Source organism: Sprattus sprattus (assembly GCF_963457725.1).
Source record: "Sprattus sprattus genome assembly, chromosome: 13".
NCBI classification, from domain to species: Eukaryota; Metazoa; Chordata; class Actinopteri; order Clupeiformes; family Clupeidae; genus Sprattus; species Sprattus sprattus.
In genome coordinates, this window is record NC_137911.1 from 14,299,022 (window position 1) to 14,325,597 (window position 26,576).

Here is a 26,576-nt window from a genome sequence, read left to right on the forward strand (position 1 = left end):
TAGTGGTTCGTACATTTACGCCTACAGAAAAAAGCAGATGTGGATTTTTAAACTTCAGGTAAAGTGAGTTTCAAATGAATTGACATTGACACAAGAAGTAAGGGCGAAATACATTAGGACGAGTTTAGCAACAAAGAACTACATGTCCCAGTATGCATCTCACAGGAAGTAATGCGACTGCATCCGAGTTGAAAGGTTAAAACCAAAACGTTCCAAACGCGCAAATATTTAATGTCACTGTAGTGTATATCAACTTTTTTTTACATTATCAGACATGGCAGCAACTAAAGAACTTTTACAAATGGACCTCTATGGCCTACTTGAAGTTGAAGAGAAAGCGTCCTCAAAAGCCGTGAGTGATTTAGTTTCTATCATGTTACAGTTAACATTAACTTTAGCAATTTAGCTATGCTAGCTGCTTGTATCTATCAAGTAAATAAAGAGGTAGCTCAGTAAAATAATATGTATCGGCTCATATTGCTGAGCTTTTTCTTTCATTACCAAAGCCAAGATGTGTTTTCCGACACATGTTGCAGTTCACGTCAGCGAAGTACAATAAATAGCCAGGTGCCCATTTCATTCAGCAACCCATGAGAACCAGAGACAACTTGAAAACGTCTCTGATGTGATGACAAGTTTTCCGCTCCTACAAATAAGCATGCTGGTTTAAAAAAAAAATAATGAATTTGCATCTCTGGGGTTCTGGTTTTATATTCTAAAGGCAACTGATATTTTATAGTTTACTTATTATGTACGTGACACACAAGTATAATAAGTAGGCTATCAAATGCATTTTATAAACCCTCAAATATAGATTTACTATGTCAAAAGTGGAGGAATTGAAATTACCTAGTTAGAAAATAGAAATAGTAGGCTAATCCTTTCTTTTTCTAGAGCTATGCATACTATACAACAGTCTGTAATAGTGAAAATGTTGCAATGACTGTTGCTTCAGTAACCACTTTGTCAATTATGAGGATACAGCCCATAGACTCAAACATACAAATGAGACAATCTCATCTCTATATTTAACTATTATTGGATGCTTTGGTGTAGGCAGACTGGCCTGTTTGACTCCATTATTCTGCGCAACCTCAGTCATAGATAAACAAATGAAACAACAAACTCTTTTTTTGGCTTTGGCTTTGTCTCTCTCAAAGCAAGAGGAAAGAGTTACCCTGTCCATGGTGCCAAACGAAGGATTTGGCCCCCACTACCACTGTAACCCAGATTTCTTCAGTAGTTCTACATTGCTTGTGTAAGGTTCTCTTAAAATTATTTCAAAGTATGTCATATCTCAACAGAAGAGACGAAAATAACAGGCATAATGGGAACATGTATTGTAAAAAAATCGTTTGATGCTGCAGCTTTGGGTAGTAGCCTATGTGTGACGCATAAATGGACACAAGATGGCAGTGTTGTTTAAGTGTGAAAATCAATTTTTCAACATGAGCAAGTGTCGATATGGCAAGCATGCTTTAAGAAGCCACTGATGTTGTAAAAGATTTTCATGGTGTCCTAATGAAGTTGAGAGTTTTATGTCTGTGAAAGCTGCATGCCACAGTAGTGTGCTATTACCCAGTACAGGAAGGGGTCAGGAATCACTGCAGGCCCAGTGAGGCAATTTATATTGCAATTGCCTCAGTATGCTATTGTGTTTTTACAGCAAAGTTATATTGTCATTTACTTATTTATATTATTGGGAAACATGTCCGATGTTTAATTATGTGTTCAGCTGATCTAAATGATTTTCAGGTACCATCAAAGTTTTATTTGGCATTAATATCCATTTACTTACCAACAGATTACAAACATATTTACAGCACCGATAATTGACAAAAGATTGATAGGTGATATAGTTATTGTGGTGGTACTTGCGCAGTGTAGTAAAGTGATATTGAACAGTATGATTATTCTTCACACTCACAGCTCTATTATGAAGCCCAGCAGTCAGCTCCTTTGTTAATTGTGAAATTGTGTTTAAATCTTCTCAGCTATTGAGACCTATGGTAGTTGCTTAAATCATGTGGCTTGCATCTGCAGTAAGCCAGAGTTTGTCCCAAACATTGTGTACCAAACAGAGCTGAGTATGAATACAAATGATCTGCAGAGAAACCACAGAATGATTTTCCCAGAGGAAAAGTTGAAGATACTCATCCTGCTCAAAGCTGCTGCACACTCATTGAAGGGGGGAAAGCGGTCGGAAATGGACACGGTACCTAAATCTATTCATTCCCACTAGTCTGTTCCCTCCAAGTTTCCTACTCGGAATCCGAGGTTCGGAACATCATTCAGCCGACCACGGCAGCCAAACGTGGGGTAGCGGAGGACAAGTGGGTCGGGGTGTGGGGTGGGTCGGGGCGGTTCATTTCTTAAATGGCTTTCAAAGTCCATGGGCTCTGCCATGAAAGAGCAGGGTGAAGAAAGCGGTCGGTTAGCCAGGCAAGCCGGGTGAGACTGCCAACCAGCGTGAGGTCTAGCGATGGTCACACATGATCAGCTAGTTTAGCGCCTTAGCTAACCACACAAGTGGCCTAATGTGAGCGTGCAGTGTCGCGCAAGCGAAGGCCACGAACAACGGCCACACAGCCACACGGCCTCACTGTTCCAGACAGATGTCAACACATAAACACCCCTAGCTATTTGCTCTCAATTGCTTTTAGCCACTTATGAAGTAGCTTTCATTTCTTCTTCCTTTCCTATCCTTTATATGGCAATTGGAGGAAGTGTCACAGGACTGCAAGTAATTTGTAGTTTTTTGGAAAGCCTTTTACAAGAATATGTTAATCTGACCAAGAGCTGTGCTGTCTCCCTCATTTGGTCCAGGTTTGTGGGTGATGCAGAGCCTATGCCGCCGGTTTGGATGGCATGTTGCTTTGGTTGGGAGATGGAGTCACACTGGGAAGTGGTTGCTGGGATGCTGGCAGTGAATGATACATGCATCAGATGCTTTTTAAATTTAAATTAGTTGCTTTTTATTTTGTTAGGTTCCCCTTGGGTATATGGCCCTTTGCCGTTGGTGTTTGTTATAAAACTGACATCTAACAAACAAATCAACGAAACAAGCCCAGCTCAGTGGCCTGTTGGATAAAGTCAGCCATTACACTGTTTGTAGTATGGTGGGACGAGCTGCTTTCTCATGGTGCCCCGTCCTATGTTATCTAGTAAGGAACGATGGAATTGAGGCATGTTCAGGCATGTTGAGGCATGTCCACATCCTAACCGCTCTCCATATCCCCCCCCCCCCCTAAAGCGCTCTCTTAATTTGTAAATTTCCATCACCAAACACAGCAGTTATAATTATCCGCCATGCCCCCCCCCCTCCCCCCTAACACACACACCACTGACCCACACACTCCCCCAAATCTCCAGGGTCTAGTCTTTCTCTCTCCACCATCTGGTAGCATTAGCTGAATTGGGGTGGGGGTGAAAGTCATCCCCTGCCGGGCATCCTGCCCCTGGTTACTTGGCATGCAGAAGGATATGCCTTTGTCTGAAGTTTTGTCATGGGAGGAGGAGGGTCTTCACCTGGGCCACCTCTCATGCCACTTGGATCAGTATTACAGTCAGAATGTCTCTGTCAGGGGAGTTACCACAGCTCTTTGTAATACACACACACACACACACACACACACACACACACACACACACACACACACACAGACTCATTCATTCATTCATTCATTTATTCTCTCTCTGCCTTAGACTAGGTTAGACACATACATGTCTGTCTGTCTGTCTGTCTGTCTCTCTGTCTGTCTGTCTGTGACTTTCTTTGCTGCTCTTTTTTCTCCTCTGGCCGTATCATTTTGTCTCTCTCACTCTCTTTGCCTTGTCTTTCTCTTCTGTTCTCTCTCTTTCTGTGTGTCTTTCTTTCTCAACCGCCTTTCTGTTCATTCTCCCTTTCTCTGTCCTTTCCTCTTTCTCCCACATTATTTCTCCCTCTCCATCACTCACGCTCCCTCTGTATTTTTTTTCTCTCTCTTCTCCTCTCTCCTCATCTCCTGCGTGTCGCTGTCTGTGGTCTGTGGTGTGTGTTTCCTCCCTGGCCTGATAAAGTCTGCGTCTGGTGGCAGATTGGGTCCGTTTGGCCCCTCAGACGCCCAGGCAGCCAATCAGCCACCCATGTGGCCCTCGCTGTGGTGAGCCCACCAGCTGCAATGGGAGGCGCAGATGCTAAAGACCCTAACGAGCTAAAGATGTGTGTTCGTGTGCGTGTGTGTTTGTGTGTGTGTGCATCTATATATCTGGGAATGCAATTCTCTGTGTGTGTTTGTTTCTGTGTATCAGTTAGCATCTCTGTGTACGAGTGTGTCTGTCTGTGTGTGAAAAAGAGAGAGTGTGTGTGTGTGCAAGTGTCTACGTCTAATGTATGTGAGTGTGTAAGTGTGGTGGATGTAGGCTCTGCAGTCCCAGCCAGCCAGGATGAGTGTGGCAAAGTGGGCAGGCACAGATTCATTTCACCTAGCGTGCCTGGAGCTGCCATGCCCTGCCCTGCCCTGTCCTGGCCTGGTTCAGTTTGGCATGGACTGCCATTGGCCTACTGGTTTGTTTGTCTCACGGGTGGGCAGCATTGGCATTGTAAACATTATAGCCATTTTAGCTGCCGTCAAACACACACAGTGTGTCCCTGAAGGCTTGTTATAAGGGCAGCCGTGATGTGCATTTTTCTGTGGTGTCCCAGAGGACGAATGCACAGTGAGGGAGATTTTCCATTCACCAGGTGTCAGAGAAGGTAGTTAGAGCGCATTTCGGGGCAGTCATTTCCCACGCAGCCTTTGAGTAGGCATGCCATATATATAAAACCCAGCAAATCATGCAGTATGCAAAGTAAGCAAAATGGTATATAATGAAATGGGCCTCAGTTGAAGTAATAAGCCTCAATGCTCTGAGGGATGTCATTAGGCCTCCTGTTGAGAAAGCCAGGAGCCTGCTTGAAACCTGCATGCAGATTGATATCCTAGCAGCTAAATGAAGCTTGCAGTCAGTCTGATTCTATTCTATCATTATTGTCATTATTTTTATTTCACACATAAAAAAAACAGCATTTATCTGCACATTATCTCAAGGTGGCACACGCAGAGTGTTTGTAATTTGCACAGTGTATCACTGTGTATACTTTGGCTTCAGCAGGCAGGCCACATCATTACAGTGTCGATATTGGAAGAAGCCAGCTTACACTGATTGAATTTCAAATGACATCTTTGCAGAAATGGGGTGGGTCTCCAAGGGTTACAGGTGTTTTGGGGGCAGCAGATATGCGTAGTGTTCTGCTAAATGCATAATGCATGGTTATAAATGCATTTACTAATGCGCTGTTCTGCAAAAGTGAAATGGTAACAAAGCAAAGGACACTGCATAGAAATAATCAGTTAATTCATATTGAACCATCTGTTTGTGTCTCTTTTCAGTGCAAGTCATTCTGTCTTTATTCATCCATTCATTAATTTGTCTGTCTGCCCCCCCCCCCCCCCCCCCCCCACCCAGTTGATCTGTTGTTGTTGTTTTTGTTGTTGTTGATGTTGATCAGAGTTGGTGTGTTGTGTCAAAAACAAGGTAGAACAACAACGTTGCTTCTTGCTTATTACATCCACTAGCTCACACAAGAAGAGGGCTCAGTGTTTATCTTTCTCAGAGTAGGGAAACAAAGGGGCACGCACGCACGCACGCACGCACGCACGCACGCACGCACGCACGCACGCACGCACGCACGCACGCACGCACGCACGCACGCACGCACGCACGCACGCACGCACGCACGCACGCACGCACGCACGCACGCACGCACGCACACACAACCACAGAGACACACGCACACACACACAAACACACATTTATTCAGGAAGACCCAACATCCTGCCTGTTACATAACAGCTAAAATCAACAGGTTAAGGGGCTCACTTCAGTGTTTGTGTGTGTGTCCGTGTGTCCGTGTGCCCGTTTCCGAAAATGGAAATCAGGATGATAAATTGAAAGTGGAGAAACTGAGAAGTCTGCACATTTTCTCTATAGAGTGTGTGTGTGTGTGTGTGTGTGTGTGTGTGTACATCTGTGCATGTGTTGAACAGAAGCAGAATTATACAGAGAGGAGCCTTATATAGTCTGGGCTTGTGTGTGTGCGCACATGCTTGCATGCATATCTGACTGCTTTTGTGTATGTATGTTTGACTTTGTTTTGGTTTGAATGTTTGTTATGTTGTTTGGGCTTTTTGGCTGTCTGTGTACAGCTTTATGGATGCGTAATTCCTTTCCTGTGTGTACACGTATAGTTTGAGTGTGTGTGCGTGTGTGTCTCTAGTGTGTGTGTGTGTGTGTGTGTGTGTGTGTGTGTGTGTGTGTGTGTGTGTGTGTGTGTGTGTGTGTGTGTGTGTGTGTGTGTGTGTGTGTGTGTGTGTGTGTGTGTGTGTGTGTGTGTGTGTGTGTGTTTGTATCTGGCCCGGTGCCACGTGTGTGCGTGTCAGTGCGGACTCCCGAGGCCCTCGGTGGTGCCAGGCAGCCTGGCTGACGGAGCAGTGCAGCTCCCTAATGATGTTTAGCTTCGGAAAGCCCCGCAGCTGAACCATAGCCGAGCCATTATTAGGGTACGGCCACACGTGCTCCCTGTGCTGCCAGATTCTGTCCCCTCTCCTCCGCCCCTTCCCCCTTCCTCTTCCTCTACTCGAGGCATGTGTGAGGCTCTAGACCCACACTTTTAACCCCCAGCAGCGGCTGCCCACTTGGGGATAGCCTGTCAGCACATCCTCAGGAGATTCACGGGGCGGCTGTTATGAAACGTGCCTTGCGTTAGTTACAGTAGAATGTCTCTTTTCTGTGCAACGTATTGCTTGTACCGTTTAACAGCTGTAAACCTGCTTTATATTTGTCCATGTGTGCCCATGTGCCATTTTTATCCTGAGCGCCAGTGTCTTGTTTTCAATTGTTCCCAATGAGGAGAGTGCGTACTACACACACACACACACACACTGTAGGTGTAAATGTTCTTGGCATTAGTTCAATGAAGAATCTCTTAATAGTGTAATCAGCTTGCTTGGGATGATCTTTTCCTTACTACTGTGTGTGTGTGTGCGCGCCATGTGCATTTGTTTTTTTAGCAGGCATGTTTGTTTGTAGGTGTGAGGAGGTGTAGTTGTGTGTCACTAACCTGCTACCTCACAGTGAAGCAATCATGCACACACACACACACACACACGCGCAACCGCACGCGCACGCGCACGCGCACGCGCAGACACACACGCACGTGTGCACTTTACTTCTTACTGCATACACATTTTCCCAGGTTGAGGATCTTCCTCTTTGAATCCTAAGAAAAATCCAGAACCTTCATCAAACACACACACACACACACACACACACACACACACACACACACACACACAGGCAAACAAACACACAGATGATTGCTTCACTGTGAGGTAGCAGGTTAGTGACACACAACTACACCTCCTCACACCTACAAACAAACATGCCTGCACACAAGTCCACACATGCACACACACACACACACACATAGGGACACTGGCTCTTCTGAAGGGTAGTTGGCAGGGGTCTAATGAAAACCATACTTTCATTAACTCCCCATGCAAGACCAGAGTGTGCGGTTCACATTCCGGATGAATAGCGCAGAAACAACTGAAAGTTAATGGCTAAATGAAAAAAATCTCCTTTCTCTTTTATTTACCAACCAATAAGGGAGAATACCATTCACTATCCTGCCAATATATCATTTTCAGGAGTAAATTTAATGAAGTTTGGTTTCTGAAATAAGGTCTCCTTATTTTTCTACAGTGCAAGGTAGCAATTATCTAACTCAGACCAAGGTTTGCTGGCACAAAATGGAGCCTATTATGTCCCCAGGTGGTTTTCTTGACAGAAACCAGTTTGCAAGGCTCTGAAGTAATTGTCTTAGGTGACACTGTGGAGCTCGCTTAACCCCACTATCCTCCTGACCCTCGATATGGTCAGCTTGTGGTTGGCTTGTTCCTGCTATTGTTCTATTTGGCATGTAATGTAATGTGTGTTTTGTTGAGGGGGAACATAGTTTTTACATTTACTTCCTCCTCCTTTTACTCTCAACATTCCTGTGTCGTTGTGGCTCGGGCCAAAAAAGACATGAAAAACAATGGAGGGTTTGAAATTGTATCGCAACTCCGTTTGCCAAGAAGAACACAGCAACTCTGCGCACTGGCAAACAGACGGACCCCTTAGCGATGGCGATGACATGATGATAAGAGATGGGCTCAACCAGCGGTTGGGAAAAGAATTCGATGTGGGGACCTTTTTGCAAGTCGCCCCAGTTGCTAAGGCAGATGGCTCGCTGGTTTATGGCACTGGTGGGTGATGCAGTGCTAAGGCAAGACTCCACATTGGGAAGACCCCTTCCGCAATGGCTCCACATGCACGCCGTGGTGGTTTGGAGGAAATTGGTTAAATTGTTTGTTACGTTCGGCGAATGGGGTTTGTGAACCCATCGATATGCGCTCAGACCAGCCTTAACAAAAAGCGTTACTGGATGAGTGCAACTGAGGCCATTCCCCTTCCCTTAAAAGCTGGGAATTGCTTCACTATTTTGTTGGCGTGGTGACAAGTAGCCTAATCTTAATTAGTGAGATGTGTGATGAGTCTGCTGAATCCTGTGCTTTATCGCCAGTCTATTGAACATGGAGTTTCTCTGGCTTTGATGAAGAGCTCCGAGGTTTATGAGAGTCAGGGTTTCATGGAGTGGCTGCTCTTTACCTTCATCGGAAATATACACTTATCAATTTCCACCAGTCATAGTTAACAGTCTGAACGCATATCTGCTTGTATATTCGACATAGCCTACACATTCTAATAATGAATAATGGTTTGACCTCATGTGAGTTTAATGTTGTTCCCTCTTTCTCTCCCTTTCTTTTTGCTCTCTTTCTCCCTTTCTTTTTGCTTTCTCTCTCTCTCTCTGTCTCTCTCTCTTTTCTCCTCTGTGCTTTACCCTACAGATTAAGAAAGCGTACAGAAAGAAAGCACTGAAGTGCCATCCAGACAAGAACCCTGACAACCCCAAAGCAGGTAAGTGTAGGATTGCTCTGCTTTAAAAGTAACAATTTTCTGAGACACCATTTAAAATCTTTTACCTTTAGATTTAAATGTCATTTTAATTGAAACGTTTATAAACAGCAACTTACAGTACTGTGCAGTTCTACATCTTTTCTGTTACATGTGTTTCCTGGATGTCCAACCTATGGCCTTGGAACACCCTGTTGTTCCAGTCAAAAAATTTGAACTGATAGCTTTTAGATTTTCATAGGTTATAGAAGTTGCCCAGTATTCGGTGTCTCTTGGACTTCTCCATCTCTGTCCATGATGTTCACTTGCTAACCCAGATCACAGTTAACTCCGGTTCTGACCTGGGACTGATCTTCACCTCAATCTGGGAATCTGGCAGCTTTCAATAGTCACTAAAATAATAAAAGTACTTTATTTTAAGGAGTGGTTGCTTATTGTGCATGTGCCAGATATGGCCACACAGCTACTGCTTGAGTAATAGTGGAAATCAACAGAACGTTCAGGTGAGCGTAAACGTCAGTTATGCTTTCTTTGACTCTTTATAATACAGTGTGGATTGATCCACCATCTCTCACGTTACAGAGTCCTCCACTCATATTTCTGTTGCAACCAGCCCAGGCCACCGGCAGCATCATAATCGTCATAATAATCACCATTATCATTAGGGCTGAACGATTTGGGAAAATAATCTAATTGCGATTGCGATTGATTATGCGATTTTTTTTTTTTTTATCCTCTTTTTTTCTCCAACAAATTGTAATGAAAGATTTTAATACAAACAGCACAATATTAGATACATTTAGTGTAAAATATTCTTTCCCGCATTTTACATTTTTATTTAAAGGTGCATTATGGATCAAAAGCTATTCGCTAAAGGTATGCTAGCAGCTAAAACTAACGAAATCTCTTGAAATGTGCTGACTTTGACATTATGACAAACTAGTTACTCAACGACTGTCCTTACACAGTCAAACATCAAGCAAGTGCAACACAAGACTAAGCAAGACGGCAAATAAGCTACTTACTAGATCGGCAGAAGGTAAACAAGTCAGGTCGGCGGGCTGCGGCAGGCAAAACTACAGAACGCAGTTATATGCCTATCGACCCTGTTATGCCAATGGCACGGACGCGATTCTCCTTATTAAAAGTCATTGTAGCGCCCCAATTTTTTTTAAGCTGTTATTTTAAGGTTAAACTGCTTATCCTAACCCTAATACTGAAACATAATTGTTGCATAATGCACCTTTAACTGCTCATTACAGAAACAAGAACAACAAATCGGTGGCTTTGCCACTGTGCATTTAAGTAATTTAAACCGTCATTATAAGTATAAACGCAAGGTATGCACTTTTTAAACACTGTGTGCAAAATGTAATTTTTTTTTTTTTTTTTTTTTTTACCACGTTGTAATCACGGACGTTGCAGTTCGAAAATTGCGTTTTACCATATCTCGATTTAATCGCAATTGCAATCAATCGTTCAGCCCTAATTATCATCATCATCATCACCATCACCACCACCACCACCATCATCACCTTCCATCAGCAGTAGCCGTGTGGCGGTGAAAGCACTCTTCAGTGTTTGCTATTGCTGTTGTTGACTCTGAAGCGACTGGATCTGACCAGCAATGGCTGGATCTCTGGCCCATCTCCGGCTGATCAGTTTCAGTCTGGCAGCCATCAGCCTCCTCTTGCAGCCTCTGGCATCAGCGGTCCAGACGGACAGACAGACAGACAGACAGACGGCGTGACGGGAGCTAACTCATACCAAGCCTCGCTGTGGCTTCTTCCTTTTCTCATGTGCCCCCCCCCCCCCCCCCCCCCCCGAAAAAAGAAAACATGTATATAATCAGCCATGGATCCAAATCCAAAAGGACACCACTGAAAAAAGCAAGTACCTTGGAGGGGGGGCTGTTGTATGGCATGTTTTGGGGTGAGGTTTGTTCTGTGGTCTCTGGATGCTGCACACAATTCCTGATTGAGAGAAAAGAAAAAGGAAGAAAAGGGGGAAACGAGGGATAATCGGAGACTGAGTGGAATAAAGCGTCTCCGTTTCCCAGAAATGAAAACAGAGCTGGGGTAAAGATCACGCGTGCTAGCTTGTATGCACACACACACACACACACACACACACACACACACACACACACACACACACACATATATATATGCATGGCCCTTCTGCTGATCTCATGAGAGGAGTAGGGAACCCCTATATGCTGAAAAAAAAAATAAAAAAAGGGGTATATGCGTGTGTGTGGTGGTTTGCTTTGGAGCAGGGTCACATTACATGGGAGACACCCCCTTGCGTGTGTACGCCTCGTGCAGCCACACACACACGCGCACACACACGCACACAGACTCACACGCAGGTCATGCTTAGCCGCTTCAGACCCCTTGTACGCAGTACTCCACACTCAACCCCTCCTGCTACCCTCACAAGCCCATTACGAGCGCGCCGGTACCTGCAACCCGAGCCGGGTCACTCCACAGGAGGCCTGGGCTCATAGGCTCGGGCCTCTCTTTCTCTCACTCCTTCTCTCGCTCTCTCTCTTTCCCCCCTCTCTCGCTCCTTCTGGTCCGTCACCAAAGTGGGTTTTTCCCCTAGGGTTCCTTTTGTGTTCAGATGCAGATGCTGATTATTACTATTATATTTTGTATTAATTCTGTTTTCGCGGGGATTATTGCTTTTCAATTCCTGGCCATCATTAGCAAGCCTAACCTACTTCAACATGAAGTTAGTCATCTGTGCTTGCATCCATCTTCAACAACAAACTGATACCATTAATTTGTGAAGCTGTGTACCGATAGTAGTCTGTAGTGGGCTGTGATTGACTTGATGTTAGAGCCATCCTTGAGAAATCCTTCTGCAAAATCTGCATAGTAAAAAGAAACACTGATGGACTTCCTATTTGAGGCCAAACAGGTGTCCAACAGGCCTTTCAGACTACAGCAAAGATTTGCAGGACTCTTCCAAGAGCTGGCTGCCCAGCCAAACTGAGCAATCAGGGGAGAAGGGCCTTGATGACCAAGAAGCTGATGGGTCACTCTGGCTGAGCTTCAGAGATCCTAAGTGGAGATGGGAGAAACTTCCAGATAGACAACCGATGTCCGATCTGGCCTTTCTGGCAGAGTGGCCTGATGGAAGCCTCTCCTCAGTAAAAGACACAGGACGCAGGATGGGATTAAGCAAAAAAGCACCTTAAGGGCTCAAACTAAATTCTCTGGACTGATTAAACTAAGATTGAACTGTTTGACCTCAAATCTGGAGCAAATGTCTGGAGGAAATCAGACAGGCGATGTGTAAGAGCCACCAGGTTTACTTGGGGAAAAACGTGGGGGTGACTTTAGGGGGGTTACTGTTGGAGGAAACTGCTTTCGTGAGTCTGCAGGCACCCACGGCTAATTCAGGGCATGTGTCCAATAATTCCCCCCCACACGCACACACATGCACACACGCACGCATATACACATGGACACGCAAGCACACATGTAGACTTCCACATGTGCTAGCACAGACTACACTGCCAGACCCACACACTCCTATACATACATGCTCTCACCCACGCATAAACAGAAGCATGCACGCGACACACACATTAATATACATGTTAAAACATGCAAAAATATACAGATTATAAAGTAAACAGACTATCAAGTCTGGCACCGTCCATGACCCCTGTCATGTTAAGCACTGGCAGTCTTGTCATTATCAGGTTACTTTTTTGTTTACCGGACTTTGGACCAGGCCATAGCTCTGTCTGACTTTTTTTTTTTCTCTGTTTTTTTTCTTTTTTTTTTCTTCAGTAAACTCCACTTGACTTGCTGAAATGGTTCTTATACAAACCTGTTTCAGATTTGTCCTTTTCCCTTCTGGTATTTCCTTCCTACGGTTTTCTCTCTCTCCTCTTTTTTCTTTTTTTTTTTTTTGTTTCATTGCTTTCATTTTTTAGGGGGTTAAATTTCACCCCGACATTTTTGATCCCCAGTGAGATGGGTTTGTGAGCGGGCCAGGGCGGCAGAGTAATGGGCCCTCAATGTGAGCGGGAAATCTCGCTACCGCAACTCTCTTTTCAATCCTAGTCTATCTTGAGGCGTAGCCTTCCATACCCAGCATGTTTAATACCCCCAGTGTCTCGCATGGCCGCAGAGTTAGCTGTGGCTGTGGGCTCAGCAAGTCTATTGTGAGCTGTGATCTGAATGTAACCTTTCTCTCCCCACTCTTTTTTCTTCTCATGTCTTTCTATTTCTCTCTATTAACTTCTCTTCCCCTTATACTTTATCACACGCTCCTTTCTCCCTCTCTGTCTTTCTGTCTCTCTCTCTGTTTCTCTCTCTCTCTCTGTCTCTCTTTCTCTCGGTCTCTCTTTCTGCAGCGGACCTCTTCCACCAGCTCGCACAGGCTTTAGAGGTCCTGACTGATGCTGCAGCTCGAGTGAGTTTCCAGGCTACTATCCTTTTTGACCTATTCTGCTTGCCGTAGATGCTGGAGCTGGTCTAACACACTCTGCCCTCATCTGAACCTGTCATCATCTCTCCTTGTCCTCTCATCTCCTACTACTTTTCCCTCCCGCTCCTTTATCTTTTCTCCATCCTTTCTTCCTTCCTGTTTGTCTCCCGTCTTTCCTCTATCCGTCCACAGGCCGCCTATGATAAGGTCCGAGCAGCAAAGAGGCAAGCGGAGGAGAGGACACGCCGACTCGATGACAAGCGCAAGAAAATCAAACTCGGTATGACTTAAACATGACGTAGCCAACTACCAGCAGTGCACATCATGTCAAGTTGTGTCTTTAGTGACGATGGGGAGCTGAATATTGGTGTGTGTATCTGTGTGTGGTGTGTGTTTCTCCTTCACAGACTTGGAGGCCCGTGAAAGACAAGCTGAGTACCAGCATGCAGATGAGGTCAAAGTCACACGAACACTGGAAGAGGAGGTACGATTATCACGAACACTCCCGTGTGCACACACACACACACACACACACACACACACACACACACACATGCACGCACACATATACTCAGCTTTCATGTCCTCTGTAGACCACCTGAGTAGACAACTCGATGGAGTTCAGCACCACAGGTGTTTGGACAGCTCCTCATGTAAATGCCTGATTCGGTTCGCAGTTGAAGTCGGACCTGTAAGGTCTTCTTCCCAGGGAGTAGTAGTAGTATTAGTAGTAGATCTGGCTATGGATCAGAGTCTGCTTCTTCTGTGCTTTTCTCTCCGCCCTTGAAACTCCTGAAATGTTGACAACAAAAACCTTCCCTGGTTAACTACAAAAAAATATCTCTTATTTATCTGTTATAAAGCGCAGATGTGGAGGACGTAAAAGGCAGCTCTGGAGTTAAAATGGTCCACGTCACTTGAACGCTGTGCCCAGAACCTTATCTTTTTCGCGTGCTTTGGCCTTATTTCACACGCACCGACACCTAAACCCAGTTTGCTCTTGGGCTCAGAACAAAGGTCCAGTTACCTGATTACTGTGCTTCTCCTGCCATATCTCCATTAAGGCTAATCCTATTAGATTAAGCTGCGAATGACTAATGAGCCGTACCCATAAAACAAAGAGAATGCATGCAATGCTTCTATGGTGAGTCATGGGTTCACACTAAATGTGTTTCTGTGTGTATGAGTGTGTTTGTGTGTGTGTGTGTCTGTATCTGTCTGTGTGAGTGTGTGTGCATGTCTTTCTTTGTGCGTTTGTGTGCATACCTAGCCGTCTGCGCGTGTGTTTGGGTGTGTATACACAAGCGCTTGTGTGTTTGGTGGCAGGTCTAGAGTTCTCCAGTAGGTGGCAGTGTTTTATTTGAATAGCCCTACTTGGGCGATTGATTAATGATCCACCCTCAGGCACACACTGCGCCCACCTGTCTTCTCTTGCAGTCAGTGTTTGACACGCAACAAACCAGAGTGCTGTTTACTTGTTTATATGATGTCATGCCTGATGGATTCATTTTCCATGCTTGGCTTTATACAGATGTTTTCATTGTGTGTGTGTAATTTCCGTGTCCGTGAAGTTAATGCGCTGTTAAATCAAGTGTTGTGTGGATGTGGAAAGCTGTTGTGTGTGTGTGTGTGATGTTGCAGAAATTGCAGTGTTGACCGTGTTTGTGTTCTCCACACGTTTAGATCGCTCGGTTAAGAGAGGAGGGCTCGAGACAACTTCAGGAGGAGCAGAGAATCATTCAAGAGCAGGTTGAGCAAGAGAAAAAGGCCAGACTTCACACAGATGGTTCTCACACAGGTACCCCCCCCACACACACACACACACACACACACACCTGTGTGTATGTATATGTGTTTTCATATAGTACATAGAATACATACAAATGCACATATGCAGTTGAACTCCTGTGGACACATGTGAGTAGACATATCAAGAATGAACAGGTGCTTGATTATTCTTCAGGACACAGATTTCCAAGGCAATCGTAAGTAAATCTGCCTTGTATTTGACAGGTCAGTTTAACATATACACTGATCGAGTAGAGACTGAGAAGTGTACATTAACTGGACAAATTTATAAATGAATATGGGCTCAATATGAATATGGGTTAAATAACCTGTTCATGAATACAGAGTCAGGAACTTATTACCTGTTGCTATTAACATTTCGTTTGGTGTAAACAAAGTAACTATTTAAAGTTTGCAAACCATTTCTCAATTTCTACCTCTTTAATTTAATCAAAATAGTGATGAACTCCTTACACCAAATTTCCTCGTCACACGGTGAGCTGGTCAAGCCTGTCAGGAAAACAGTAAATTACCTCATCTTACTAATTCTCCCCATAAACACCCCCCAACGGCCCTGTCCGCTCACACGCTCGATGGCAACGAAAAGGCATCTAATTAGACTAAGAGCACCAGCGAAGGCCTCACATACCAGAAGCTTGACTTTACTTGGAATTGGAAAAGAGTCATTCATTGTTAACAGGTGTGTTACCGGTGAGAAGTCATGCTGGACTTCCCCTTTAATAATGTTCCTTCTTTTAAGTGACTCGAGGTGGGGGACACACCGTTGTGAAACGTTTGCAGTGTTATTTTAGTAAAGGTGTTGAAAAACGTGCTGAATTTTCGGAGTTTAAACAAACTGCCGTTGAAATCGTAACCTTAGTGTTCAAAGTAAATAATGTTTTTTAGAAGAAAGTCAACCACTGAAGAGTTGGGCCTGTTTGTAAAAGCTGGGAGCTTGTTTTAATTTTACGGTTTTAAATTGTAATTTTTAAGCAGGGGATTTTCCAAATGTACGGTTTGTTTGTGTTTTCCTATGTTTGTTTCCTCCGTTCACTTGTCCTTGTCTTTGACATTCCCCAGATGACACGTCTCTGAGAGCGAGGATAAGTGCATGTAAAAAAGGAGGGAGAGGGAGTGAGGGAAGCAAAATGTATTGAGGGATAGAGAGAGGCAGATAGACAGGAGGGTTGGAAAGAGGAAGAGAAAAAGGTAAAGAAAAGTGAGAGAAAGAGATAAGAGAAATGGAGAGTGACGGGGCAGGGGGGAGAAGCGAGACGAGTGTTGGGAGAGAACTCGGGTCCTGGCTGGGACCCCTGGCGCGTCGGCATGCAGCCACGCGGGGAGGCACGCGAAGGAAAGACTCACCTCGCCCAGACACCGGCGCTCTCGCACGCTAACGGGGTTTGGGGCCGGGGGTGTAGCCCCGTCTCTTCAGCCCCAACCCCCAACCCCCCAGTGTCTGTGAGGGGTGCTTTGTGAGGCTCACCTTGGCCTGGGGGACACTGCAAGAGTATATGCCCAGAAAGGTCCGGGGCGGAGGGAGTTGTGTGTGTGTGTGTGTGTGTGTGTGTGTGTGTGTGTGTGTGTGTGTGTGTGTGTGTGTGTGTGTGTGTGTGTGTGTGTGTGTGTGTGTGTGTGTGTGTGTGTGTGTGTGTGTCTGTGTGTGTTCGGAACAGTAGTATCAGACTGTCTCTAAACCACCCCACACATAACACCCCCCACTTACCATGGGTCTACCTGTGCTTCACGGCCAGGTGTGTCACCCCCACCTTTTCCAACGCCTCATGTAACCCAGGCAAAGTTATTGGTTGCAGGGTTTTCTGTTCATCTCTGTCTGACTCCCATCTTTCGCTCTCAGTCTTCATCATTGTTCCAATTTTGTTATAAGTCACATGCACTACAATTGTGTTTTCTTTGCCCTCTCCCCCTTCTCTCTCTTTCTGTTGTTGCCTTAGATGGTGGTGCAGGATGTGGCAGTGGGACCCCGAAACTAAAAGTAAGAATTCACCCCTCTCTTCACCTTCTTCTCTGAGGTCTCTTTGAAAAGGTGGCTGAGCGGTCAGCAATGGAGGAGTTGAGATTCTGTTGCTCTGAGGTATTTCATACGAGAGCCTTTTTTATAGAGCAATCCAAAACCTTTTGGATATGATATATATACAGTAAAATGACTCCCCTCCATCTCTCCCGCCTCCTCCTCCTTGTCCATAAAATGAATCTTTACCTCTAGATCCCAGCCAGTTGTTCTTTCCAACTCTGGTCAATTGTCAAGAGAGTTTTAACTGCACAAAATGGAACACTATTATATTTCCTTTGGCAATTATTCAATTTCGACATTTTGAAGGACACTGGGGGGATGTTAGCTAATGTGTTTATGTATTTAATCTCATTAATATGTCCGATACCCATCAAGCTCTTTCTGTTCCCAAGTGAGATGCTTTGACGTTTGTGTGTGTTCGTTTGGGGAAAATAAACAGTGTTATCGGCAACCTGGGAAGTCCTGCGTTTGTGTTACGTGTGATTCTGTGTGAACGATATTCCAGCCCGTCTTCCTCGGGGGACGTATCTATCTGAAGGCTGATCCCAGAAAACACAAGACTGCCAGCCCCGGTCACGTCTGCATGAGACACTCACTTTTTAAAACCGTATTTGAATGGCACTGTGCAGTGATATGCCCTCCAAAGTCTGTTGTTTCCCCTCAAGAACACCCGGTCCTTTGATCCTTTGGTCCCGGTGAACGGAATAACGCTGTACCTCAAAGAGAACTGCCTTCAGCACCTCTGGTGTTGATTGCTTCTCGTGCGATGCCAAAAACTCCTCGTGCCGCTGGCTCCGATGTTTACATGACCCTGTCTGTCCGGCCTAAATGAAATTGATTAGAGGCGATTCCCGAGCCAGAGAAGTGATGGTTGGGAAACCCTCAGGTCGACCTGGGCTGATCGTCTCCGCAGGCCCCGCAGTAAGACGATCGCCCTATTAAGGCTCTATTAGTTTTCGTGTAAGGCTATTTGCTTTTGTTTGACCAAGAACATTTTTGCCTCCCTACAGTGGGTGTGCAACTAGAAATCTGTTGACTTCAGTGTACCGAGGAGGTCAGGAGCCTGCCAAAGAATACCGTTTCGAGGCTCTAAAAAAGCAAATACACAATGTTTAGACTAGTATTAATACGCACTGGGCTGCCCACTTTTAAGGGCTCACTCCTTGGGCACATCCCAAATTCTGATCTGCCTCGTTAGAAGATTAATGGGAGAGGAGGTTATCGTTGGGTAGAAGAGGCACTTGGGAAATGGGAGAGCACATTTTTCGAATAACTATTCGCCGAAAGACATTTCAATGATGGCTATTCCCAGAATTTTTTTTTTTTTCTTGACGGTTCACAGAACAGGGCTTGGACTAGGCCTTCGTTCTTCTCTCTTCCCTTCTCTCACACTCCTGCGCTCCCCCAGTCTAATTTGTTTTCCCTCTATCACTCTCTCTCTCTCTCTGTGTTTGTTGTACTGTTTGAGATGGTTTGAGCGATAAGGAGTGTGAACCCACTGCGCTCATTTATAGCAATTACATATGAGAAAAGCAAGTAATGCTCCCGGTTTTCAAGAATTTTTGCGTGAGTGCTTTGATCGCCTCTCCATTCCCCTTCCTTCTCCAAAAAGTACAATGTTCGTTTGCGCCGCAGTATAATAATTCATTTTTGCTGTGGTACAGACGTTTTCCCCTTCTTTCCCCCCTCCCCTCCTCCCCTCCTCCCCTCCTCTCTCTTGTCTAGTCCGTGCTGAACGGATGTGTCTGTTTTGTGTTACACCTTCATTAGGGGAAAGACCAAGAGGTTGGTGCCGCTTGGCAGGTGAAATAGTGCTGTCAGTGCTGTCAACACTCCAAGTACCCCACACAGCAACCCCACTCCCCATCCCAACTCCCCAGGCCTCCCACCCGTTAATTTGAGCCTGCTCGGACCGTACGTAAGACTACATGTCAGTGGGCTGCAGGACTCCCAGGTGGTGATGGGTGAGCTCCAAGTATTTAGAATGAAAGGAGGAAGAGGGGGAGGAGTGAGGAAAGAAAAAGAGTGGCTGAAGAAAACAACAAACTTCCCTCTTCTCTTCTCCTCCGCAGCGCTGGTCTTTAGGCCTCCAACTACGCGGCGCAAACATGGGCTAAGGGCAAATACTGAGCGACAAGGCACGGCAACTAACAATAGGAGAGAAAGGCAGTGTGAGACACAAGTAATTGTGTCTAGCCTACTTGTTTAGTTCTGTAACCTGGCAACCACAAGCTAGGAACGCCCATTGTCTCCTTCCTGTGTCGCTTGCGTTCCTGTGTTTGAGCTCAATAAACGTTTTAAAACGTTTTAAACGCTATGACAAACTAGTTAGTCAACAACTGTCCTAAGTTAGTCAAACATCAAGCAAGTGCAACACAAGACAAAGCAAGACGGCAAATAAGCTACTTACTAGTTCGGCAGACAGTAGAAACCGGCGGGCTTCAGGCAAACCTACATAACCCAGTAATATGCCTATGGACCCTGGTATGGCAATGGCACTGGCACAGAAGCGATTCTCCCCTTAAAGTCATTGTAGCGCCCCAATTTTTTTTAAGCTGTTATTTTAAGGTAAAACTGCTTATCCTTACTCTAACCCTGAAGTACAATTACTGCATAATGCCACTTTAATTGATTAAATACATTTTTTTCTAAGGTGAATCACAGACTTCAGGTTACTTCAGTTCAGTTTGGCTCTGTCAATAGGGCAGAAAGGCATGCAAAAACCTTGCAAACACCAGCCCAGATGACAGTAATAAACGCTTGCCAACACACTAACTGGTGTCTTTTTGCAGTATAGCTGGCAATGTCATGCATGTGAAATCTTTTCTTCCATTTTTGCAGGGGGTTCTAGCCCGTTACACAGAACTACATCGGGCATATCTTGGATGGCTAGTGGGGAAGACAGAGGTGTTTTAACTGTCCTTAGTTTACATGACCATATGCTATCAGCAAAACTAGTTGCCTATAAAGCCATCAAAAAGTGTCAAATTGTTCCATAGTGTTACTTTAAAGGATGTGGGCCTGGAGCCTTAGAAAGACTGAATGGGGAAAAAGTAGCCCATTGCTGAGGACTACAGAAGGAACTTTCACCTTGAAATCGAATAGGTTTGTGATGATCTCTGCTATGACGAGCTTTTTCTCTAGTCGGCCTACCATGGCTGACCTAATACTTTTAAATTAGGTTTATTTGATATTGAATTAAAGCCTTGAGAACACTGTGTTTATTGTTTTATATGATGAGAGTTTCAGCGGGAACTCTTGCTTTGGTGGTGATGTCTGTTGATGGTCTTTCCATCTTTGCTGATGTTTTTCCTCTCTCTGACCTCTCTCTCTTTAGCTGAAGTGGAAGAGTAAAAAAGAAGATGAGAATAATGGAGGCTATTCACAGGAGTTTCTGCTTAGCCTACTCAAAAAGGTGAGTGACCTTTGAGTCTGGAATAGATGTTGCACTGCTTTTAATAACACTACGAATGCCAGACCATCCAGAGGATGGTTTACATGTCAAACCTGTTTGACCTTACCTCCCACAGCAAGGCAATCATCCCAGTGTTGTCTCTGGAAGTCGAGCTAATGAAATTAGTTTCACAGAACCCATCTATTCCGCTCCCTGTCTTCCTTGTAAAATATTATCTCCTGCAAAAATCTGTGAGAAAGTGTCCCCCTTTATTTAGAAGGTTGTGTTATTTTTCCAAACACACCCCCGTAATGAGACTTGCTTGGTGTCCGGTGAATGCAGGTTTGCGGCCTGAATGACATCACCAGCTCCAGCTTTAAAGGCATTTGTTTAGGTTTTTTTCCCCTAATTTCCCCCCCTCATGCAAGCTTCATTAAGTTTTGTAGCAGTGAAAGTGCTAAGGGCGTTATGATGCCCTGTTAAAAGTTCTGCACGCCATTGTTAGTGCCCCTTCTCTCCCTGATGGGGCGTGTTTTAGCGGTGCCAGGGGAGCCACCAGGAAATACGCTCTTCTCATGCAATGCCGCAACGCCGCACTGCCTCACCTCCGCACCTTCTCCTGTCCTCCTCTCCCTCGCTGGCAGCAGCTCCAGGAGAGGGAATGTAGGTGCTGCAGGTTTTTCATTAGGAGGGAAACAACAGGGATGTTTTTTTGGGGGTGGTGTGGGGCTCGTGAGGAGGAGGGGTATTTTTTAAGTGTCACTGACGTCAAACGTGCTCCACAAAGGTCAAGGATTCAATCCTTCCTCCACACGCTACTCTGTCTGGGTGGCTCGGCGGAATGGATACGAGAGGCTTGGTCAGGATTGTGGGAAAATTAAGTGTTTCTCTTATTTTGTTTTGTTTTGCTCTCCCCTGACTTTCAATTAAGCTGATGCAAGAGGGTGAAAATAGCCCCACTCCCCCCTCCAAACACGTGACGTGTCACTGGACAGGGCAAATGGCAAGAGATGTCAAGTGTGAGTGTGCTGGTGGAACAGTTTGGCCTTCCAGTGGGAGCTGACTGTGTGTGTATTTTGGACTCCGTATCAGTTCTGACCCTCCAGGACCATGTAAAAAAATCTATATATTTTTAAATAGACCACGAAATACTTGGACGTATGCAGTCCGTCTCTGCTGGGACACTGTGCTGTCGCTGTTGCCAAACTGTTTCTGATTAGAGTGTTTGTTCTGAAAATTCCTTGCCCGTTCGTTTTCCCAGATAGAGGTGCAGTTTTAATCCAAGGAATTTTGGCATTGTCGTAGCACATCCCCACTGATCTAGGTGACGGGTTGATGAGTGAGGTGTTGGTCGACCCAGTGGCCGTTCTTCCTGAAACTCAGGAGGCTGTGTCACCGCACTTAAGCTCAGCTGAGCCACTGTGGCCCAGACAGGGAATGGGGCCGGGGGGATCAGTTTTTACTAGGTACATTCATTCCAACTTAGAAACTGCCCCCATTCAACCCCTGTCACTCAATACCCCCCCACCTCACCCCCCCAAACTCCCCCCTTGTGTCGGGGGTCAGTGAGTGACCCATAATGCACCTCTCTTCCCATGCCTCCCTGAGCCAAGTCCTACTGGCAGTCCCCTGGACTGGAGCCATGGCTAATTTCGACCAAGGACCAGAAACTGCTTTAACAGCATGTTCTCACATCTACTGTGCTGAGGGGAGATTGCTGAAGAAGTCCAGAGTGCTCTCCGACGGACAAAACATTACTCTGAGTGGTCCCAGGCTTTTTGCATGCAGCAGCAGCGGACAGTTTTTGTCTGTGAACCTTTGCAGGGGTTGATGACTCTCATGGGCTCAGAGGTTTGGAGCCGTCATGGAGATTCATGTCCCCACGAGTCGTATCGCTCAAGCCTATATGCGTTTGTTTTTCTTCTGTAGAGGAAACCGTGCTAAAGTTCACATTTCTTTCTCTTGAAACCTTCATCACAGTTTGCTGTCTAGAAGCCACTTTGTAGGCTTAAGCTTGCGTATATATGTCAAAGTGTATATAGCACTGTGAAATATACAGTGAATGAGAATTTGGGAGATGTTACTGTGTACATTGTTGGAGCACGAAGTACCTGTAGTTTTGATTGCTTGCAGTTTTGCAGTGTCTGTGTGAGAATGTACTGTCTTCTTAGTCACAGGAAACATATTAAACTATATCCTCTCTTTCTCTCCTTCCTTTCTTTTTAACAGTACGGAGATGTGCTGAATGTTCTCATATCGACTAAGAAGAAAGGGAGTGCTGTGGTGGAGTTTGCATCTGCTAAAGCCGCTGTAGGTGTCCCTCCTTGTCGACGCATCCTTTCCTGATTTATCTTCAAATCTTGTAAAAAGAGTGCTTCCTGGTGACTACATTTTTCACTGTGCTCTACAGGGAATAAAAATCAGGGAAGGCAAGTAGATCCCAAGCTTATAATGTTGGGGGTCACTAGAATTAATGAAGGCTTTTAAATATATAACTGATGTGTCCTCTGATTTTTACAAGCTTCCTTTTTTCTTAGCAAATTGCTCTGTTTTGCCCTGCACATTCAAGTCCTTCCGCACACCAGAGCTTCCTGTCTGATGCTCTTTTTCTCACCCATCCCTCCAAAATGCAAAATATTTAGTTCCGCACATCAACATGGTGGGTGCTTGTCCTCACCATATCAGAGTGTCAAAAGCATCTAAAAGCATAGCTTGCATCCCTGTTGAACAAGTGAGCAGTGCGGACTGGCGACACAGAGAAGAGCCACTCTTCTAATGGGGACCAGAGCCCATTGCATTGTTCTCGTGTCGTCTTGGTTTCCTGGCCCTCTCTGTGTCCTCCGCTCAGAGTTCTTCTCTGCGCTCTGTGATGTTCTGTTGTGGTTCTGTGGAGACTCATGTGGTTTCTCTCCTGAGATCGTGCCTGACGGGGCCCAGACACCCCAAAAAAAACATAAGCAGGATAGGGAATGGAGAGACAGGGTTGATTGAGGGGGAATCGGGGGGGCAGGGGTGGTTGGAGCTGACTGAAGCCTGAAGTTCCCCACACTCATATGAGTCTTGTCATAAGCCCCTGAAAACACATGGACACAAGCACCAACATAAATTAGGTCCGGGTGAGAACAAGCAAGACCATGCTTGGGATCTTGGAAGATGTTTTGAGCGAAGGCACATCAGGCATATGTGTTGCATTTCTAGCATGTGAAAAAAATGTACACCCAAAAGCTGTGTGACATGAGGGTGCAGTGCAGCCCCGCAGTAATATATGGGGTGAGAGAAGGGCGAAAAACTCAGTAAATAACTAAATGAATTCTTCAGAGGAAGCGGGACCCAGACAATGGGAAGCATCTCTGTTGTTGTGGTGTGGTGTAAGATTTACACCTCATATGTTTCCATGTTTTGAACTGGGTTGATGTGTTTTAATGTGCTCCATCTCAGGACTTGGCGTTTAAGAATGAGAGTGGCCTTATGGGAAACCCGCTGAAAATCTCATGGCTTGAAGGACAGCCTGAAGCTCCACCCGTGACCACACACGCTTCAGACCCTGGCAGCATGTTCACACAGGTAGGGCTGAGGGTATAGCTTTGCATGGGGAATTTTTTGCTGGCTCTGCTTGGTCATTGTTTAGCCTCCTGCATATACTCCCTGTTCTGCTTCTCTTGATTTCTCTCGACCTTCAAAATGACAGGTATGCTTTAAATTATGCTTTAAAAGACCTCTTAATGGATAACCCCTGGATTTTTTATTTTTTTTGCTACTCCAATCCAAACACCATTTCTCTAAACACCATACCACACGCAAAATGTATCTGCCCGGGCCACTTGCATTGCCTTCGTCGGGTTTCGTGAACAAAGTGTTTTGGGGAAAAGGGGGGCTTGAGTTTGTTTGGCTTGGACTGGGCCTCCGTTCGCTCCGAGGCCGACAGAAACGAGCCGCTCGTCGCCTATTATGGGCTGACCCAGGAGACCATAGGAATTCTCGGGTACGCTCCAGAACGCTCCGACCCAACCAGAGCAGGAGAGCACCAGGGAGATGTAATGGGCGACTGGCACGAGAGGCTCATAACTCCCTTGCTCGGCCGCTGAAAAGGTACTCACTCCGCTCCCCTTTTGCGTCGTCTTTAGAAAGAGCAGTTCTCCCGTCTCTGGTGTCTTTAAGTTCTTTTGTCTGTAGAGTTCAGAACCCGTGAAAAAGTAGTTATCATTGCTGATGGTAGTCTTCTCATCTTGAATCTTCTTATCGTACATGCCAGCTCACACCTGTGGTTTTTCAGTATCTGAATGTCTAGACAACTTCCAAACAATGCCACACCATTGCTATGACTCCTAGAGAGTAGGTGTAGTCGTTTTGAGAAAAAAAAAGCCTACCTCTCTTCTCCTCTGCTTCTCAAATACCGCACATACATGCATCTGCTTAAGACATACAAGTAATTGTAAAATCCAAGTCATCATTTCTCCCACAATGTCTACTCCAGAAGACAGAGAGGCCCAGTGACTCGCCCACTGTCTGACAAGACCAGCCATTCTTTTCATTGTCATTGTTCCCTTCACCAAACTCATGACTCTAGTTATTGCCCGTGTCGCAGCCTGTATCGAGTCGACATCTGGGATATTTCATTCATTGCTGATGGAGCAGACCCAAACGGGAGTCTGTGAGGAATACTGTCTATACATGGTGTTTGGCAAGCAGTTGACCTGAGGAGGATGTTAGATCATCAGAACTTGTGCAAGACTAAATAAGGCTCAAGTTGAGCTCTTTGTCTGAACGATATTACAAATGACGTGTTGCACCGTAGAGGATTCGCTTGGCCAATTTCGCTTCTATTAGAACTCCTAAAGAAGCATATGCTTGGAGCCGTTTGGGCTGCTTAATCTCATTTGATATGTGAGTGTCTCCTGATTTTTAAACAATTCTTAAAAGCCTAATGGCACCAAGGGAAGTGCTTGAATGTGTCTAAACAATAAAAAGAGATGAAAAATGATATCTATAATAGTCATTATTGAAGTCCTTTCCTTTCATGTTTTTTTTTAGTTTGCTTAGTTGAAACTGAGGCTATGTGTAAAGGTTGTTTATCTCCAAACCTCTGTGCCTTAGGGGCTTTTCCACTGCACCAGTCAGGGTGGCTTCACAGGTGAAACACTCATGCAGCCTGGCCAATTCCAATTTGCATTTCCCAAAAGTGTTGTTTTACAATGACCATTGTTTTATTTATTTTTACATGCTCTCTCCTTTTTGAGAATTCTTTTGGGAGACGCTCCTGGGGACATGAGTATTGCATCTCCTTTAATGGCCTCCAGTAACACCACCTACAGTAACCGACTCCCTCAACCCAGAAAAGAATCAACATCATTACAACATCAGCAATTTTTCACTTTATCCTCCTGCGATGGATCCTCAGCCCCTGTGGAGGCCAAGGTCACATTAGTGGGGGTGAAGGGGAGAGCCAGTGCTCGCTGTGCAGTCCCACATTCAGACACTGGAGACCGCTCCGGAGGTCCTCTCCTAGGGTCTTTGCTAGTGGCTCTACTCTGGCCTCCCCTCATCACTCCCACTGCGATTGTAACGAAATTGAGACATCGAGACACTTTTGGATCCATCTGTCAATTTCTACCCTCCTCACTGGGATAACAAGGACCCCACAGTATTGTCAGACGCGAGCATTACCTCAGTATAATCCCTGTTCTGTTTTAATAATACGAGTCTGACTCTGGTGGCCGGGGACCCTAAGCACAGCTGGGCTCCTTAGTGACTGCAGGCCTGGGCCAAAGACCCCAGGCTGAGCTCTAGCACGCCTAGCCTATCCTGGCCCGGCCTGGCCTCTACTGCACCCGTGAAGGGGGGCGGGGGGAGAGCATAAGGTGCCTGTCT

General features: G+C 45.4%; 1 protein-coding gene across 2 annotated transcripts in view; it reads left to right on the top strand.

The window, feature by feature from the left end:
- Nucleotides 1–214: 214 nt before the first annotated feature.
- Nucleotides 215–26,576, top strand: part of dnajc17 (DnaJ (Hsp40) homolog, subfamily C, member 17) — a 47,901-nt gene continuing 21,539 nt past the window's right edge. For both annotated transcript variants that reach the window (XM_080850135.1, XM_080850134.1), the window contains exons 1-10: nt 215–352; nt 8,976–9,045; nt 13,418–13,476; nt 13,684–13,771; nt 13,899–13,975; nt 15,175–15,289; nt 17,235–17,275; nt 20,652–20,729; nt 22,938–23,018; nt 24,147–24,272. In XM_080850135.1, coding sequence (XP_080706261.1) covers nt 275–352; nt 8,976–9,045; nt 13,418–13,476; nt 13,684–13,771; nt 13,899–13,975; nt 15,175–15,289; nt 17,235–17,275; nt 20,652–20,729; nt 22,938–23,018; nt 24,147–24,272 — 813 coding nt within the window. In that variant the 5' untranslated portion in view covers nt 215–274. The remainder of the gene's footprint in view (nt 353–8,975; nt 9,046–13,417; nt 13,477–13,683; nt 13,772–13,898; nt 13,976–15,174; nt 15,290–17,234; nt 17,276–20,651; nt 20,730–22,937; nt 23,019–24,146; nt 24,273–26,576) is intronic.